Source organism: Poecilia reticulata, linkage group LG15, assembly GCF_000633615.1.
Source record: "Poecilia reticulata strain Guanapo linkage group LG15, Guppy_female_1.0+MT, whole genome shotgun sequence".
NCBI lineage: Eukaryota > Metazoa > Chordata > Actinopteri > Cyprinodontiformes > Poeciliidae > Poecilia > Poecilia reticulata.
Genome location: NC_024345.1, coordinates 11,172,037 through 11,193,122, shown reverse-complemented (window position 1 = coordinate 11,193,122; position 21,086 = coordinate 11,172,037). Strand labels below are relative to the sequence as shown.

Below are 21,086 nucleotides of genomic sequence, written 5' to 3'. Positions count from 1 at the left end.
CAACTGTGAAAGAGAAGCATGTCAGACAATCGGAGCCTGTCGAAAAGCGGAGCTAAAATTTCATTATCAGCCTGTTTGTCACAACCAATCTGCAGAACTCAGTACAGTTCATTGCTATGTATAGCTTCACTGCAAACTCATTAATGAAGTGACTCTTGCTTAACGGCACGCTAGCTAATGTGTACTGTATATGTTCCCCTATAAAGTGTCACTCAGTAAATGTTTCTTCTAAGCACTGTCATGATGTCAGTTATGTGAAGATTAGTGCATGTGCAGCGCAAGAAGCATTTTGCTGCACGGATGTCAGAGAAATGTTGATGTGAAAGTAGATCGTGAGTCACTTGTGAGTTGTTGGCACACACCTGCTGGTGGGCAGTGTGATGATGTCGGCTTATTCATCTGTGTTGATGTTAACTGATGTGCCAATAAAAATCTGACATCCGTTGGTTCTTTGAAAGGTGGCAAACTGCACACTAAAGCAAAGACCGAACAAACGTGACATCTGACGGTGCCCTGTGTTAAGGGGTCACTTAGACATAAGTGATGCAAGTTGGAGTCTTTTCAGATTCCCAGGACTTATTCTACCTCAATCAATGTGGTGTTTACAAGGTTAATGATTTGTCCTGTTTCTGAATATTCTGTTAATGGCATTTTTTTCTCCTGGCGGTCGGGAACTTTGCCATGTTTCAGATTTCAGGTGTTTTTTTTTTTGTTTTTTTTTTACAAGTGATCATAATAATTCTGCCCATCTGTCTACATGACTGTGCCGTGTGTTTGTGTTTCAAAGTGTGCACTGAGGCAAAATGTCAGTGTGCACTGGCTGCCTCACAGGGGGCTATTTTCTCCATGAGCAGTTTTGTCCTCTATGAAAAACACTGAGCAATCCTCGCTCTGTGAACTGAAGAACACTAAAGAGGAACACTTCTACTTCACAGAGCTTTGCTCACCAGCGCGCCACTAGGAAGGTCACAAACAATAAACATAGCAAAGTCACATCACCTGCAATTACACTGGAAATGTATGGCCATTAGTTTTTATTAGGCTAATACTTTGAACATGTTCCGAGGAAAATTCTACTTCAAAGAGGAACTGGACGTCTGCCTAATTTGAGGAATGATGCGCAGTGGTTTGCACAATTCTCCAATCAAATCTTTTAGGCTTTAGATATACTTGAAATGTGAGGTGAAATTGCAAACATAAAGTGATGTATTTAGTGTGAACTTGTAGGAAAATAAAATGAAAATGTGGAAAATGTGAGCTGTACATGTGGGCTTCTTCTTTTAGAAACATTGAGCAAACGGACCAAAGATGACATACAGAAATTTGTGGAAATAAACATACTTTTCTAAAGTTTGACATTTGTTTAAATTTTCCATAGCAGCAGAAAATGAGAATTTAGGCATGAAAAGATCCATTTGATTTTCATTATTAAATAATCAATATTATGAGTACAACTGAAAATATAAGCAGTAATTATAATTGCTTGCATGACTGGCTGGGTAGTTTGTTCGCATTAGTTTACACAAGATAGTGACCAATTTAAGCGCTTAGCTGAATGCGTTTTACACGACAAATTACTGGTGGTGTTGGATATCTAAATTCATCAGGTTTGAACTGAAACCTAAATAAATTGGCTGAAGGATGCATCAATGTATTTTTATTTTTTTTTATTTCTGCATTAAAAATACTGACTAAATTGCATATATGCAAATTATTGTATCAGCAAACTCCTACTTCTGCTTTCAGTCTGTCACATTCACAGGAAATGAAGAGGAGACGACAAAGCAGGTACATCAAATGATGCACATTTAAAATAAACAGTAGCAGGGACATTTTTTTATTATTTTTGACAAGGAGCACATGAAAGAGAATATATTGGCGTTTGTAGAGGTATTTTCCTCAGGCTTAATCTTTTTACCTTCTGATGGTAAATTAGCTTTTATGTATCCAGTGGAGCATCATTTTATTCATTTAAAAAATATATATTTTTACAAACTCAGACAGTTTAGAGTTATGGCTGATATAACTGTAATGGTGAACTGCTTACATTAATATTTTTTTACAGATCTGAGTGAGTTGCCATCTGAAAATACTATTGCTAATCCTGTGATTACCTATTGCAATATGACTCTAATATTGTTCACTCCCAAGGTGTGTTTTAAGGAGATCACAGTAATTTTCTAATTGAGATTATTCTTCATAACTGACGGAGGGATTTCAGTCTAAGGAGACGTTGAGCACTTTTAAAATAGACTAATTTGGAAAGATTTATGTTTCACTTTGCAGGTGAGGATTTACCTATTATGAACGTAGCAAGTAATTGGAATTGCACCAAAACTTTTAATAAGATGAAAGTAAGCCATTGAATAAAAAAATTAAAAAAACACTTGTTTTTAGTTTTTGTGCACAAGTGGGAGAGATTCCACGCAGCCAAGGGACATTTTAAAAACACTACGGAGCCAGAAAGTGCGTTTATAAAAAGCCATGCTTCCCGGCACTTTGCAAATTAATTGTTGGATCAACACTCCCATCAGCCCCCCGCAGATCTATTGTTGGCAAGAGAGAAGTGCCCTTTTGAGAATATTTAATGTCATTTGTGCTTGATGAGTCAGTGAGGAATTAGTTTGAGCAGTGGCACGAATGTGGCGGCTTTAAACCGCTGCGTCATTTACATGCTGCATGCGGTGTTGCACATTAAAGCTCATGGGGAAACACTGCATCCATTATCATCAACGTCAGCAGTTGCGTCTTGAAGGGTGATGATGGCCAATAAGAAAATTCTGATCTAACCTTGTGACTAATAAACACAAACACTTGATTCATTTTCAGTGTATTAAATGTTAGTTGGCTCTTGTCAGTGCAGAATGTCTAAATAGGCTTATTTTGGGAAGACGGATTTTGCTAGGTTAGCTGGGTTGTTTGAGTTTAAGGCATTAAAAGAATATTTTTATTGACTTATGACAACTGAGCTATGTCAAATTCAGAAGTAAAAATGCATACTTTTAAGTAAAGCTGTAAGAAGTAAACTCAAAAATACATTGGAATGGTGAAACAACTAGAGTTGTAAAAAACAAAGTTACTGCATGTTAAAGATCTAGATAAAAACAAAAAAAACTTCCACAGCCAACCAATTGTTGCTGAAAGAACGCTTTAAATGTGTTAGATTCACGATTCAAATGAGGCTGAACAGCCTGGACTGAAGGTGCAACAGTGAAGCTATTTACAAAACGAGACGGAGCAGATTGTATTTCTAGAGGAGGAACATAGTTTCTAGAAACTGCTCAGGAACCTTTGGAGATTATTGCGCAGGGAAGGATTCCTCAAAACAAATCATGAAAGTCACGACAACGCCGAGCATCCCCTTCATCAGACTAGCACACAGCAACAATGTATTTTCAAAGGCTCCTTCAGATCTGACGTAATGCCACTACAGAAGAAACTGTAATGCCAGGTTGGAAAGGATTCATTGGGCAAAGATGATTACCAGACATTTCATTGACTTCAGCTTATCCAAATGGTAAACTCCAGAGATCAGAGAGAGAGAGACAGAAAGAGACCACAATGACTCCTGGATTTTTATTTTTTTTTTCGGTGCAAAGACTTAAATGCTGATGCGTCTAGATTTCATTCCAAAAACATCTGAGTATGAGATATAGAACGAGAACATAATCATTTTTACTTTAAGGGTTAAAAATATGATTTTGATTAACGACAGTCCCATTGAAGAAACATTTGAGAAATGATCTACAGCACTATGCATGCCAGATGCTTGTAGGAGCAATTGCATTCAAATAAACCGACTTTTCTCCATGAGAGCTCAATGTAAGCTGGAAGTCATTAGGAATATCTGCTTAGAGACGAGCTGACACATCAATAAGACCAAACCGGGAAACCAAAACAACAACAACGGTATCGATCACTCTGCATCAGCAGTGGATGGTGCAGAAATCTCACAGTAGCCATTCTGGAAATAGTATTTCAGTCTTCATTACAGTTTCTAACCAGAAAGACGCCTCATCTAAGAGCCATCAGGCCAGGAAGAAAATGGACTGAATGCAGATAAATGATGATGGAGCGGGAGGAAAGCGGGTCTGAAAAATGAGAGTAAAAGGTTAAGAGAGACTAGAGGAAGCGACCACAGAGGAGAGGTGAAAGAGGGGGAGGCCTGGACGTTAGGAAATGTAAAACTAAGAGGGGGACGAAATGATAAATGCAGCGAGGGCTTGGCAGGGGCAGCACACTGTGGAATCAGTTTCAAATAAACAAGAACTTTGGTTCCACCTGCAAAGAATATCCTGCAGTTATATTTCCTTTTAAGTTGTTGTTTTGGAGTAAACAGTACAGCAACTCCATACATTTCTGTCTGTTTTCTAGCAGTAGAGGGGTTCTGCCCAGTACTGCAGGTACGCAAACATACCTGGTAATGAACAACAGCACAGACACAGCGCATACCTTTCCATTATACCTGCTGCTAATGATCTCCAGAGACATGCACCCAAAGTTGCCATGTTTCCTGCTGCTCCTGCATTTACCTGTTTGGACGTCCCATGTGTATTAAGGGCGCATTTATAAGTGGGCCTCTACTGTTTGCAATGGGCTCTTTGGATGACTAACATGGATGTGTCTTCATTTTTTAATGTAAGTGTGTATCTTGCTTCGTGCTAATGATAATGGCCGTGTTATGATGAATTGGTTTGAATGGCTTTAGTCGGGCTGAGTGGTGATTAAATCTTCACTTCTGGTCAGTCCTGCTCTACATAGATTGCCAAGAAACCTGATTCTTCTTCATTCGAGGAGAAGTCCCTGACTGATTCAGGACAAAAGGCGACAAATTACAGTTGATAACGGAGTGCACAAATAACGCTCTCAATCTCTGTTTAGCCACACGGCGCTCATATTTCACTGTAACAAGTCGACAATAGCCTATAGCTAGCTTGTATTTTAACCAGCGAATGCAGCGTCAGGGACTTGAGATTTAAAATGAAGTTTGCAAGTTGTGTGTTTCATTTTTTTTCTTTACTTTTGACTTATGAAAACTAAGAGTTGTGTGGTAAATCTAATATTCTAGAATCTTTCTGAAGCTCAAGAAGTCCAAAACAAGGTTTCTGACACTTATAAAATGTATATTAAGCACAATGAGCAGTAAATGATCCAGACGCAGCTATTCTGTGCGTGTACGTTATGGTTAATTCTCAGAAGAATATAATAAAAAAAGCACACATACACATGCAATTCTGATGCCACTATCCTTGTATTTTTCCACTGCCTGACCAAATTTCTAAAGATCTTTTATGTCCAACAAAATGGGTAAAAAAAAAGTTTGAATAGAAAAAATATTACCTACAGGTCTAATGAACATGTGCCTAATCTAAAGTATATTTGCATGGGTTACTAAGAAATGCCTAGTTGGGTAGTTGTATTGAGACATACAGGCCATTTTCATCAGAAGTTCTTTCAGCACCTTGGACAGCCATGTAAGTCAGCACAAAATTGAATCTAGCCACTAAAAGCCTCCTGAATGGACTTTCATAAGGAAGCTCTAATTGACCTGTCTTCAGCATATTGCACAGACTATACAACCGGGACATGGCACAGACGCTATTCTGTACTGAACTAAAAGCCGTGGCTTTTCTTTGAAACAAATTGCATGAAATTTATTTCTGACATTCAAGTTGCTAGCTTGCCAAAAGGAAAATATGTCGCAAGCTGCACAGGGGAGAAAACAGACTGACCCGTTTCACATCTTTCACAAATGTCTCACTGTAGCTGGTCCCAAGGATCTCAAACTGTACATGGGAATTGGAGCCTTCGGCACGGAAGTCCATCAATCCAGTCAGGCCGCTGATCCGACCCTGTTGCAAAAAATAAAAAATAAATAATAATAATAACAAAAAGCTGTATTTTTTTTTTTTTTTTTTTTTAGAAGCATGTTGATTTCAGACTGGAAATAAAACAAAAAGACAAGGACATTAATAAAAAATTTAACAATAGTAATGTTCTTCATTATATACAACGTGACAAATGTACAAATTATACATTCAACAGAGATTCAGATTTCCTTTGTTTATTTACCCCAACATTTGCCTTTAAACATTTGAGCATTGGTGGCATTGCTTTTACACATATCTCAACCTTAATGTTTTTTTTTTATTATTCTTCATTTTGAATAGAATTCACTCATTTAACACAAACTATTTTGCCTGAAATATTTTCATACTTGAAGCTATTTTAACAAATTTTCCTTTGAGGTCTCTGGATATTTAAAGCAACATCAATTATGTTTTAGTTCAGATGCAATTATTATTTTTCTATCAAGTCCAAAGATTTTGATTAATTTTATGAAAAATTACATTTGCAATTAACTTTATTCATATTTCCTCTGCCTTTTTATTTTGAAGGCTAAAAAAAAGAATTGGTATTGGCTTCATATACATTTCGTCCAAACAGTAGGTGAAGATGGATGTATAAAAGAGCTGTACCACACCTGAGTTAATTCAGCTTTGCACTTTGTACAATAATGACACAGCCATGTTTTATATACCAACAGAATTTTCTGTGTATAAATTCAAGAAAATCTTATATAAGACACTTAAAAGTTTGCTTGCTGATTTTAGATAACACGAGGGCCTCATATTTTGAATTTTGCTTTACTTGGATTTTTCAATAGGGCGAGAGATGCCGTGTTGAATTTTTTGGAATAAAATCAATGTGTTACAGAAAAACAAACATAATTTTAAGATTGCACGTGGTAACAAATTAACACTATGTTCCCTGCCTTGTTTGCTCGGACCACACTGAGCCATCTGATGTCACATCTAAAATTAAACCAGCACCACTCTGTGCAACAATAATAAAAATACATTATTAGATTGAGGTGGATGAGATCAAACGCCTCTCCGATATTGGGGGCTTTTTTCATTGAAAGAACTGAGAAGGCCACATAAATATAACAGGATCAAAGCCTGGAAACTACCATAAATCCATCCTGAAACCAGGAATAGAGTTTGCATTTAATAATCAGCTTCCTCTGGGCTTTCAAAAAAAAAAAAAAATATATATATATATATATATATATATACCACAGAATTTCCATGTGCAGGATTGTGCTTCATCTGTTAAAATAGTTTGTATAAGTACATATTTTCTACTGTATTTCAATGAATCCTATATTTTTAATCAAATATGTATAGCTTTTATGAACAATTTATATCTACAGTATTGTTTTTTAAGTCACATCACATTTCAGCAACAAGGCAGCTTAAAGTGCTTTGCATGTTAAACACATTACAGGGTAATCAATTATATTAGGAACAGCAAACAGTGAACAAACATTACATTTATTCAAATACTGTCATCAAAATGATCAAGAGTAATCAACCAATATTGAATAAAGACTAGAATTGGTGTTCCAGGCATTATTAATCTAACCACCTCCAAGTAAGTGGGTTTTTACCCTTGATTTTTTTTCCAACTGTTTTGCAGTTTTCTTAAAATTTGTTACGGATTAGAGGAGCATACAAACTGAATGATGCTTCTCCATGTTTGGTTCTGGGGATGCAGAGTCGACTACCAGAAGACCTGAGTTTGCATAGAAGACTTTAAGAAACACTCAAGGAATGTAAAGCTCATGATCTAAAGCTCAAAAAAGTCAGAAAATAGCATCTTTAGAAAGTTCAATTAAAATCAAATGTATCAAAGGCTTCACTTTAGCCTTTGATAAAATTACAAAGACGACACTGCTTGTTAACAAGAAAAGTTTGATTTAAAAAGAAAACAAGGCCTCTTACCTTTTGAATGGTGTCCAGCATAGACCATCCTCCGTTCCAGGGTTTTGTGGACTTCCTCATGCAGTTTAGACTGGCCATACTGTGCCACTTCCTGTCCTCCAGTTTTCTATAGAAGGCGTTTGCCAGCATCAAAACACTATCATACAGGTAGAGATTGGACACCTGTTGGAGAGAAGAAAAAAGAAAAACTTCACTTTAAGGAAAATATCTCGGCAGCACAGAAACGATTCCACAAAGAAACAATATTGTAATTTTTTGGGGTCCCAGAAGACAACCCTTCTGAAGTTCTCCCTTCTCTGTAACGTAGAGTAAGAGAACGTTTCTGCTCTTCAGAATGGCAGCAGATCGCAAGGTTGAATTGATTTTTTCTTTTCTTTTCCAGGTGTGCATGAAACATGTCTCCTTATTTGAAAGTTTAGACAAACTTTTTGTTCTCTTCTTCACAAAACTCAGCTCGTCTCCTCATTCGTGTCTTGTCCACTAATTTTATTTTCAGGATACTCTTCGGTGAGTCGGTGAGATTTAATTGCTGTTCTGCCTTGGAAGGTGATGCTCTTCCTGCACAGTAAGAGTTTTTTTTATGATAAAGTAGGAAAAATTTAATGGTATTTTGGAGCGACATGGTTAAATTTACTCTTCGTATTGGACTTTAGTATTGCCAATCATTCAACCGTTTCCGCCTCATGGACACAGCGGTGGATCCTTCCCGGATTCAGCCCGGGTGTGACAATCGATTTAACACTGAAGGTTTTCTAGGTCAATTCAAAGTAAACTTTCCCCGAGAAAACTATCATCGGGAACAATATTGGCAGCTACCCCTGGCATTCAGTTCGTGACATTCTTCGAGCTCCCACTCCAAGCCTCTCGTTGGTAGGAAATTCTCCGAATCGGCTTCGCTCGCCTCCAGGTCAGTGAGTCAGGAGCTGAATCCAGGTGAAACTCAGTTCAGTATGTCTCAGGTCGCATAAAAGCTATTTAGCTTCGAATGGAGTTTTGAGCTGCCATCTTTTAACCGTTAAACTGTTCAGATTAATGATTTTACTGCCATTACCGGATATATCTAACCTCGTTTACGTGAATTATTGAAGACGTTGGGTGCACACACCACATGGTTCGGCCATCTGTATGTTGTGATGATTAACTGTACAATTAGCATTTCAGTAGAGCCATAGGGAAACAGCTATTCCAGTCATGATCGACTGAGTCGAACAAAAATCTTAGAACCGTACAGGAGGAAAACCAAGCTATTTCAACCCCTTTCAGAAAATACTCCAAGCCTGATCTTGAACACTTACCATCTCTGTGTGATTTCCAGGTGGACTGAAATAAATGACTGTCACAGAAATTATACAGTTTTTTCAGTAATATTCTTTGTCGGTGGTTAAATTAACATGGTTTGACCTATACTGGAGAAACATTTAATACCACACTTGAGCTTGTGGCATCTTTCTAATAAATTGATTTTGTGGTGATTTTGACACAAATTTCAGTGGAACATTAATTAAAACAAGCTTCAATAGCATAAGATAACAATTTACTTAGTTATGCTGGTAATTCCCAAGAAACTCTGCTGCAGTAATTTGTATTCATAGGCATCCATGTCTCTCATAATTATCTTGCCAAGGGAGTTTAATATACATTCAGTTGCATACATAATCAGTTCATATTTGCAATTTCCTGACATTCAGCAGCTGCACTGTGGCTGAATGATTAAACTATATTCTAAACAGAAATTGAAGACTAAAAATATATATATATATGGAATTTAATGAGACTTATTCAAGAAATAACCACCGTCATATCAGCTATAGGAGTCGTTTTGGCTATGGATAAGTGTAATTATTAAAAAAGAAACAACTAATAATTTAGATCAAAATTACTATTAGCAAATTATAAAATAACTTAGTAATGTAAATACTTTACCAGAACCTAAACTACAAAAATACATTTTTGTCTGATATCAAATTTAGCCAACAGATGAATCTCATTTGCACACACAGTGGAAATGTGGAAGTGAGTGTGAATCAAAGCAGGTGTTTATTTTAGTTTTGATGAAAAAAACCCAACCTAAAACATTAGACAACATAAAAAAATATATTAATATTGTATTTACACCCTTGATAATCCAGAGGAGAATCACTTGTGGTTTAGGATTACAACCGTTATCCATAAAACAGGCATAAAGCTTCACCATGAAGGACTCCCAAGAAAAGAAAAGACAAATCATTTCAAATATATTAATACAGTTGTTTTTCCTAGTGCATAACATGGGGCTCAGTATGACGACATATTCAGAAGAACAAATGACAAACTTAACAACTCGGTGCTATACTGGACAGAAAGTCATAACTTTTGCTCGACTGGCCTCACTCCTTTAAATCTGTAGTAAAAGTTTTTTTCTTTTTTTGTTTTTGTTTTTTAAATATTGATTGTACGTATTTATTTATTTCGATTTTACACGCACAAAACCAGAGAAATCCTGTGAGCAACAACGCCTTGCGAAACCACTCAGTGTTTCATCGTTTTAACTTATTTTTTTAAGCACCAACTTAAACTTTATTTACTGAGATTTCTATATGATAAATATCCAGAATACATATTGTAAAGCATACAAAGATTTGAAATGACTAATTCTGTTACGCATTTGTACACGCCCACCCCCTTACTCTGAATCCCGCTGTAAATCGGGTGTCTGGCATAGTGCTAGAGCGGGCGAACCACAGAGATTTCAAACCTTAAACTTGGTTACATGTCATTTGTTGGGAATGGCTGTCCTAAAAATATTTACTCAAGGAGTTATACTTTCAGTTTTTAAACGATGCACAGAATCTCATTAGTTTTATTTACCTCCAGTGACTGCAGGTAGCCTTCCTGCGGATCGCACAGCAGGGATGAAATGCGATGATTGTTCCTCATGCATCGAACATTGGTGTCCCTCCACAGTGGGAAAACCTGACGGATGATTGTCATCCGCCCCAGCGAGCTGTGAATCAACTCCATTATATCCGCATCGCTCACCTCCTGAAGACGAACACAACAGAGACGTTTTATTTTCATTTGATTTCGGTCGAGATCGAAAACGACGCTCAGCCTGCAAATGTCAGCCTGGGATCGTTGCACCGTGAGCGGTCATGAAGAAACCTGAATGGGGGACAGACGGTCTTGAAGGATGTTGGCGGTGCTGTCCCCTTCAGCGGCTCGAATTTTAAACGCCGTTCAAGAAGGATGAGTGCATGAGCGAGCAGGTAAAATAGTGCAACTGGGTTGAAATATCAACTTGAGAATTTACTTTCTGTACATGCAAATTGAGCAAATAAGATCTAGTGACATCTTTATTTAAACAAAAGAATCCAGATTAATCATATCTACAAGTTAAAGCTAATCATACATATGAATTTTTTATCCTAACAAAAAAAATCTAAATAAAAAAAGCTTACTTCTGGTTCCTTTTTTTTTTTTTTTTTTTTTTTGAGAGAGAGACAGAGAGAGAGAGAGTTCAGGTTGTATTGAGGATCAGATCCATATTCATGAGACACAGCCTGTTGCTGCTGCCTGTTATTCTCCAGAGCAGGATAGTGGTCAATGCTGAGGCAGACAGCGAGTCTCATGAGAAACACTGGATTCATATACTACTTGACAAAGCTGTGAGGTTACCGGCAGGTCGAAACTCGAGCAGCTAAAGGCTGATATATTCCTGACCACACATACCTTAAAAAAAAAAAAAAAAAAAAAAAAAAAACATCCCCTCGATCCTTGTTCATAGTCAGTTGTTTTCATCTCTTTTTCACTAATCCTTCTGTTTTTACTGCTGGTGTACGGAGACGGTTTAATGTGTTTTCTATTGGCCTTTGTGATCCCGTGAGAAGAAGCTGACAAGATTTAGACAATAGAATGGAAAAATATCACTAATAAGTCAAGATGTGAAATGCTGACAGACTCCTAATCAAGATGAATGCTAAAACAGAATCAGAAGGTGCTTTAACGTAGTGGGGTGTTGTTGGTGCAAATGGATTTGTAATTAGGTTGTTGTACCTTTTCAGTGCATTTTCAGCTGAATTTGTACGGTAAAAATGTTACATGAAGACAAATTTTGTTTTTTTATTTTTTACATCCCAGATCCTGGCACTTCAGCATTGTGTGAGACGATTTGTTTGTGCACATTAGCTTTCTTAACCAGATTTAAGTAGTGGAATCTGTTTCCTACATGATTATCATCTTACTGTGTTTAAGGCGTTTTTTATTTACTTTTAATGTGTGCCTTTTTCTGATTGATATGTGAAAGAAAATGTTTTTCATAATTTCTTTCATCATTGTCATCAGTGCACAGTGTGAGGTAAAGACTCCTTGGGTGTTTTTTTTTTTTTTTTTTTGCTCATCTATTTTTTTCCTCTGGCTCTTTCTGACTCTTCGAGACCAGTCAGGTGGAAAGCATGAATATTCATGAGTTGCTGCGACACATTAATCAGACAAATTATGTCGCTTGGCTCACCGAGCTGAACCCTATGTCCAAGTTAATAACTGATAGTGCCGCCCTGTCCAAGTGTTCTGTCATAATCCCAAGTGACATTCATGTCAGAACCTGACCCAGCAGTAAGACTGACCAGCAGGATCTGGACCTGAAACATGGAACTTTTATCCTGTGTGTGGGGGGAAAAAAACAAAAAAAACAGACCTATACTGTAGTAGTTAATGTCTAACTTATCTGGAAAAATGTCTTCAAAACAGCCATATCTACTTTAAGGTGCAAAGATGCACACGTTGTCTTGCAAGTCAGTGTAACTACTTTATGGATCACTAATCTAACTGCACTGTAAAAGATTTAAAAAGCCCACGAGTAAAATCACAATATTGTTTTTGACAGATGCAGATCACACACAAACCGCCGCTGAAATCTACAATTATCACATAATTACATCAGATGAGTAGCTTAGATTGCTGAGAGCACCAATGCAGCACAGTCATGTCTCAATGACAGCTGATGACCAAAATACATTAATCTAATCAAGTTTGGCTGACAGACAGGCTAAATTAGCCCCTCCGTGCTGCTTATTGCATGTTATTAATCTTTTATGAGCAATAAAGGTTTTTTTTTTTTTTTTTTCCTTACCCGTAATTATGACAGTCATTTAATTAGAAGCTATGGTGGTTTTTGAAACGGCACACAGCTGAGCTGAGAGGGAGTGGGTGTTAACAATGAAAAACAAAGCTCTGTGGATATAAGGCTTTAGCTCGACTTTCTCTTAGATACTTTCATCCAACAAAAAGGTTTGGATGTGACTACCATTTACCAAAAACCTGCTGAAATAACCACTTACATGGGGCAATTTGCTAATTTTTTTTTATCAACTATCAGGACAATCGTTTTCCATATGGACACAATCACTTGAATATGGAAGTGAGTATTTTCTGTTGTAACACACAGCAGAAATGACACGTTCCTGTAAATTTTGAATGACTGCTTTTAGTTTCTGTTTCATTCATTGAACAGAACATATTTAAGAAAACCTATCACTGCATTAGCTTCTTTTCAAATCACTATGGCAACACTTCAGCTGAATCGATTTGCCCAGATAGCAGGGAGTTAATTTATTCCGGTCATTAAGACTCGTAGATTCTTCACACACTCATGAGTTTGAATCATTTCTGTGGCAAAAAAAGGTTGTCACTCAAGTTATTTTTCTCTCTACAACACCTCAAACAGCTTAGAATAACACCTCAGGTGTGTGTTAGCTGAGTAAGTCATGGTTGATTTGACTATAAGCAGCTGGAAGTAGTCAATACAAGGTTATTGAGCAGTAAATAGTATTAGTTTTCTCTCTATCTTTTTAATAGTTCACACACCAAATTTAGCTTAGAATGCATCAATGCATATGTTGGAAATTATTCTAGCACTACCAACGAAGCTAATATTTGCAGTAAATATCTTCTAAATATCGCATCAGATTGGTTTTAGGGGGTGTCGGAGTTCCTTAAAATTTTTAGATATGTCAAAAGCATGACTGTATTTGTTTAATATTCTCAAGGAAGCAGGCTTTCTGAAGTCCTCTTTAACTGTGTGTAGTTTTATGTTACAGCTGATCAGTGCACAGCATTTGTTCTTGAAACCAGAGAAACTAAAAGCAATATGTGTGAAACAAATATTTTATAATTCATATGTCACAGCTGTTCTGTGTTTTGCTAGTGGTTAAAGCAGATGCACATGAGGAGAAGGCAACCGGTTTCTCTTCTAATTTTAATGACAGTTTCAGTGGAGATACAAATATGGCAATTTAAGACTATGACCTGGTGAACTTTCGACTTGTTAACTTAAATGAACCGTGTGAAATGTGGCTAAGCTGCCTAGGGAATCCCAGTCTGGAAAGTTTTTTTTTTCTTCTTCTTTTTTAATTCTTGTTCCACATAACACCACCACCAATTAACTAACTGGTTTAATATTTACATTTGTATTGGTGGAACATTACTACAGGACAGGGTCGTCACTTCAAGCTTAAAACCGATACTAAGAAAAGTCTGAAAAGAAAAGTACTTAATACTGTTTCATATGGTGGCAACATATTTTAGGAGTAGTTGAGAGCAAAATTTGTAATTACAATATGCATTTTTTTTAGTTTCTTTAATTAGGCCAAAACCAATGTATGTGGGAGAATTCAGTCCTCTCTTAAAAAAAAAATCTCAACTCCCTGCTTGGCAAAAAAGTTAGCAGTATTCAGATCCCTTATGGAAGTGTGTACTTTTCATTCAGTTCTAATGTTATTTTTTTAAGATTTTTTATTTATTTTTTGCTTTATTATGAATGATTTTCTTCAGTGTGTCACTGGTTGCTTGCTTTCGCCCTTAAATTTGTTGTTGCTACAAATACATTTTAATACAAAGAGACAAAAGATCATTCAATACTAAAATAAATTAATTCAAGCAAACATGGATCTGACACACAAAATATATATTTTTGAAAGTCTGCACAAGGATCTGGTCTGTGCAAATGTATTCATCATCAGTGCTGAATAATTTATGTTTTTCTGATAATCTTGCATAACATTTTCAAGTGTTAAAGTACAGCAGTACGGTTGGTTGCTACGATTGTCTACTTTTTTCTGTCTGGCTTCACCACAACCTCCACATTAGCCTCCAGTGTCTTAGCAACTACATTGAGCAGGAATGCAGAATGTTGCAGAAGTGCAACATTTTTTGACAAATGTAAACGGGTCGGTTTGTATTGATGATGATGGAAAAAAAGCGTGTTTGAATTGTTCATGTTTTAGTAGCAGTTATTACTTACTACATGGAGAACTATTTTGTCAGAAAGACAATCAGCACTCAGCTGATTTTATATAAGGATTACTAAGTTTACTTTATATTAATATGAATTACTAAAACGAAGCCATGCTTGCATTGCAAGAACATCCAACTATATTTGAGCATCCGAAAGGCATACTAGTTATTTAAGACTACTGAAAGCTGATCAACTGGTTACACATATCTGAAGAAAATGCAAAAATTAGGTTTTGCAACTGCAAACATTTACATTTTGTTTATAACTTTTAGAAATAGTATTATACTTTTAAATCAGCCTATTCAGCCGTTCAATCTGCCTAACTAACCAAACTGATGCATTTTTGTTCACCAACTTTATTTTTTATGATCAAAACGTCGATGTTAGTTGAAAAAAATATTGCAATGCTACAAGGTCTTTGTAGAAAACATATAAGGACGCAAAGCACCTTTGCTGCACTTTACTTTCAGTGTCAGAAAAATAGGCAGAATGTTTGAACAAGCTGATGTCCTTTTGAGCCAACAGCAAATCCCTAACAATTTGTAGAGGTCAGACTGTCTAGGCATGTTAGGAAGGAACAAGTGCTCTTGCTGTACAAATGCCACTCTCAACAAAAAGGCAGTTGCAGTTTAGCTGGTTCTGTAACACTGACTTTTTTTTTGTCTTTACAAATAGACAACTCTGTTGTCTTTATTTTTCTAAGAAAATGATCAAAAACAAACTGGGGTAGCTTTATTTCCAAAGTCTGAGTTTTGTGTTGGGGCTTGATATGAAAAGAGCTTAAAATTACACATTTTCTAAAATAGGAGTAAAAGTTTTTGTGTTAAAAGCTAAAGAATAATTGCATTGCTTTATCACACTGATAATGACTGAACAAGGGTTTGGTGTGCTGTAAAAGTCCGGCTTTAAAACCCAGTCGGAAAACGAAAGTTAGTATTCCGAGCAGTGATGAAGGCCAAAACGGTGTATTTATTGCTTTAATTTGCTTTTATACTAAAACAGGCAAATGCAAAAAGATGTTCAGCATGAACTTGTAGGGGTGGCACAAGATCTTGTGAAATTAAAATATTACAATAACTCTTATCAAAGTAAATCTCTTTTTGCAATACACTGTGCAACTGCTGCCATTGTGTGACTTTTTCCGGCAGAAAACGTCTAAGCTACTATGAGCATTGGATGTGGATGTGATTTAAACTTGCATATATTATTGAGATTTTTATCTTGTAGAATAAGAAAATACTTTTAGAGTTATTGACTGGTCGTATTGACTGTCAGAAATGTAAGATGTTATCAGGGAACCCGGGAGGACTCTGCTGCATGTGTACCGAACAAGTCGTCACTTCTAAAGCGTTTGTGTGGCAAAATGATGGATGCTTGGTGGAAATGAGAACGTAACAGAGTAATATGCAGGTTAGGAAAGAGCAATGAAAGAAAAGTGTGACTCTCATCATGAGCATCCACTATAGATCTTGTTAACATTAAAGGTCTACTTCACTTCTTTTTTTTTTTTCCTGAAGAAGTCTGAACTGCATAGGATCATTAAGTTTAACATCTGAAATATTGTCACTGAACAAACCTGAACAGGATAAATCAACTTTGAATGTAAATTTTATAAAATACAGTGAAAACTACACAATCTTTATCTTGTTTGTGAAAACACAAAAAGGACTATTTAAAAAAAAAATTAGATGATTAGCCAATTTACTTTTAAAACAAAAAACATTGAATCTTTAGCTTTCAAAAAAAAACTTTTTCAAAATCCCATCTCCTTTGTTGAACCCCGTAAAGTAAAGTTTTGTCTTACAGGTTAATATATCATTATGCCCCTACAAACTAGAGATAGTTTATTCATGCAGTTTGTAGTTTGTAGTTTGATTCAGATTTCCTTAGGCTTCCTGCAATAATATACTGACCTAATCCAGAGGAAAAGTAAGGGAAGGTCGGCCATGAGTATTTTAGTTCTTACATGTATTCTGAAATGACTAAGTGGAACATGCATGACACATGCTGCAGTCCATCTAGATGTTTCCAGACACCATATTTTGTCTGGTGAAAATCTGAAAATTTAAAACACTATTTTCACTTAAACAGCTCTGTGTCAAAAGCCAAAACGCAACACTGTTTCATTGTGAGATATCTCGGGGCGTTTCGGTTTGGTTAGAGTGAAGCTTGGAGTAGAAATGTTCCCCCTTGACCAGAGAGGTTAACACCTAGAAAGAGTTGGCACAGTTGGCTTATAGTGTGTGGTAATGCAAAAAAAAAAAAAAAAAAAGTTAGATACATTTTTGTTTTTACGGAGGTCTTTTAACAGCCCAGAGCAACAGAACAGTGTGAGCCAATAATTTACAGTCATAACACTAACAAGTGATACTGAAAAAGGCCAACAGGAAGCACAGCAAAAATCATTATCTGTACTTGTACTTCTGCTGAGGATTTCATCACAGTAATGGAGAATGAATTACGGTCCATCTTAGCAGGTCTTAGTGTAATGCGAGTTGGGGACATATTAACCTCATTGACAACTGAATTGCTCCAATGAATTTAACTTCTGTAACATTTAAATACGATGGCTCATAAAGAGAGGTCCATTTTAAATGTATCACCATGAAACTGCACGTCTCCCGGGGCGACCACTTCTGAGTTAATACAAAAAAAAATTTGACATTTAAATTGGATTTCTGCATGGATGCTCAACGCGGTTAATGACAGGAAGCACCTCAACATCAAATCTAGTGTTTTGATAGCAGCCGTTTCATACAGCCATTTCGATATAATTGAAAGTTAAGTATTTCTTCACCGCACAGACGCTGTCTTAAAGTAATACACCTACTAATCACGAAGCGTGGGGCAGCAGAGATTGCATCAGAAGAATCGTTTCCATCTCAGTGGCCCGATAGGCAGTCACCCGTCATCAGTCATATCATGACTGTCCTCTTTCGCTGTGTCACAGCAGGCGCAGCCACCTAATCCATCAAACACTTTCATGTGTCACTGTTCTACGTTTCAAAGCGGAAGAAAACAACAAACAAATCCTTCCGCGATATGCAATCCATCTGAATCAACCAGATTGTGTCAGATGTGGATCGCTGTGCTGGCGGTTGGAGCGACCCGGTTTAGCGGGTGGTTTCCTGAAATACACGCCCGCCTATTATTCCTGTGCCCTTTGGCCCCAAATCACATTATGGCAAACCATTTCAAAGCTTTCACATTGTACACCAAGAACATGTTGGTCAGGTTTTTTTGTTTTTTTTTTTTAGACAAAGTGGTTTAGAAATAATGGAATAAAACTGTGGCCTTCAGATTCACTTTGTGTTAAAATCCAGGCCAGGCTAAAGCTACAATTGTACAAACAGCATTCTTAGAAAAATAATTGGATGTCTTGGAATATAAAGCGCCTTAGTAATAATAATCTGTTGACTGACAAAAAAGGTGGTTTGACCTCATCCAGTCTGGCGACCAGCATAATTTGTGCATATGAAAATTTGAGCATGTGTGCGTACATGTGCACATTTGGGCTAGCAATGCAACACAAGAAAGTTGAAAAATGTTCCACTTCTGTTGCCGTCTGCATTGTGTTCATATTAAAGCATTAAAATGCTCAGATTAGTCACGTTATACGTTATACTTATACAACTAATATTTCAACCATTTACAATTTTAAATAAACAAATGTGGGCACTGATCTCAGTTGGTCCATCTGACTGTTTGGGATGTCAGTGCCTCCCAATTTATATTTTGATAATGATTACTATTTAATATATTGTGCACCTCAAAAATGTATGCTGCTATTTTTTTTTATGCAAACATACTTGGAAAATAACTACACAACAATATTTAATCAATACTTATAAATCTTAGGGTGACAGGGGATGTTCTATTGACGAGAGGAGAATTTATTAACATTGTGATTACAGACTTTTACAGTGTAAAGAATGTTTATCAGGCCAAAAAAACAAAGTGAAAGTTTTTTTGTAATAAAGGTGAGGGTAATATTTTTGTTTTTCCGTTACGCTTTGCTTGAGATCGCTGCCATGCATTCCATCTAAATTATTTTCAATGTGAACTATTATCAGATTTTAACATTGACAGCTACATTCATCACACTGCATGCTGCCGCTGGCGGTAGATTTGCATAAAGGTTCGTCAGGAGAGCTGAATGAAAAGCGAGGCCTTATTTTGACTTTGTGGGGTCCTGGGGTGTGATGGGAGCTCAGGAAGCTGACTAACAAAATGACATAAGAGTTTCACCATCACCTGGTTAAAAAAGTGCATTTCTACTGAGTGATGTTTCAGCATGATGGCAGCAGCTGCCACCTGGGACTGACGGGAGTTTTCAGGACCAGGCAGTAATGGGGAAATGTGATTTCCATTCAGGATACGTGGCAACGCTAGACTGAACATAAGCAGGCTTTCAGGATCTGTATATAACACCAGGAGGAAACACCATCTTGGATCAATATATTACAGCACGCTATGAAAAGAGTCGGCCCTGCAGATGCAGCTTATGGATTAGTTTACAAAGAGTGTTTGCAGCTTTTCACAAGAGTTTAAAATAATTAGAAGCTGCATAAAAAAGTATTTTTTGCCACAAGCTATGTGAGAAAGTTCTTAGACATCTAATCTAAATGGATTAATGAAAGTAAATTATCTTTACACCTTCCTTTAAGCATCCGCTCCCCTTTGAGATAAGCAAGGATGGTGGATAAATCATTTAGTTTTATACATCCTTGGATTCAATGCGTTTCATGCTTTAGTAGCTGGGGAAAATGAGGAGGGGAGGGGAAAGATTAAAAAAAGACTTCTAAGCAGCTCAGAGATTTTATGCTTTTTTTTATTTTTCTTTTGTATACGAGAAAAAGCTCTGAAGGCTAAGATGTGGTGAGAAACAGCAGCCGGCAAGAGCAGTTATTGAATCTTGTTGTAAATCTTCCCAACATGTCTATATTACTCTTATTTCAAGGTGCTTGTTTTGCTTCATGGCTGGTTTCATCTGGGCTGACAAAATTAAAGGCAAACAAGGAGAAAGAAAGAACTAAAAAAGGAAAGAAAACCAAGGAAGGAGGGATAGAAATAAGGACAACATTCCACAAAATGTGGAATTTGTACAAATTAAAACAGACCTGACCTGAAGAATAAAAAATAAATAAATGAATAACACAAACCAGACATCAGCCAATTGAAACTCTACAAATGTCTTGCAACTGAAACATGTTATCTTATTAGAAATAAAACACAAGTAGGTCTGCAGCAATAAACCATAAATCGATTCATCACATGATAAATTAGAGCAAACTCAATAATTTCCATTTGCACGATTTATTGTTTTTCTTTTTTCTCTCCCTCTTTCAACCAAAACCTGGACGATAAAAGTTTTCAGTCTGGTGCATTGATCTAAAATCTTGTTTATAGAGACTTTATAATTCACTTCATTTGTTTCCGTTTATTTATTTTGGATAATTAAAATATCTTCCAGTTTCAGTGTTAAATCTTCATTATAAATTAATGTTTATTGGTCTTTTAGAAAGTTTTCTTGCATTATTATGCCATTGCCATCAGATTGCATGAATATGTCACAACAGCCTCGTTTATAGTGGTGACTTCTGGAACAATTTATTAACCAACAAAATTTATCATCATGACAGACAAGTCAAATAATTCATAAATATTCAACATGGAGGAAGTCAGAGAAGTTATTGCCACTTTTCCCTGATGCCTATCAAAACATCAAGCAATACTAGCATCTCTTGCCAGTGTTTTGGTGAGTTATAGGTATTGCTGCTTGGAATACAGAAAACCTATAATCGTGATACCTGTTAAGCCCGACGGACCCTCCGAGGGTTCCAGCTGCCATGTGACCTCGACTCGCTCTGTAAACAAAGGCTCCGTGTGCCTTTAAATTTTTTTTTTTATTATTATCCGCTAAAAGAGGCTTTAATCTTTCAAAAACTATTCCGCATAAAGGTTTTGCCCAAAATGTTAAGATTTTAGAGCTATTTAAAAACAGCTGATGAGATTTAAAGGTCCTCGGG

At 36.5% G+C, this 21,086-nt stretch overlaps 1 protein-coding gene across 2 annotated transcripts in view; it reads right to left on the bottom strand.

Annotated features, from left to right (window-relative positions):
* Nucleotides 1-21,086, bottom strand: part of grid1a (glutamate receptor, ionotropic, delta 1a) — a 240,849-nt gene that overhangs the window by 23,430 nt on the left and 196,333 nt on the right. For both annotated transcript variants that reach the window (XM_017309069.1, XM_008429213.2), the window contains 3 exons: nucleotides 10,635-10,808; nucleotides 7,788-7,949; nucleotides 5,733-5,852 (listed from right to left, as the gene is read on the bottom strand). In XM_017309069.1, the coding sequence (XP_017164558.1) occupies nucleotides 5,733-5,852; nucleotides 7,788-7,949; nucleotides 10,635-10,808 (456 nt within the window). The remainder of the gene's footprint in view (nucleotides 1-5,732; nucleotides 5,853-7,787; nucleotides 7,950-10,634; nucleotides 10,809-21,086) is intronic.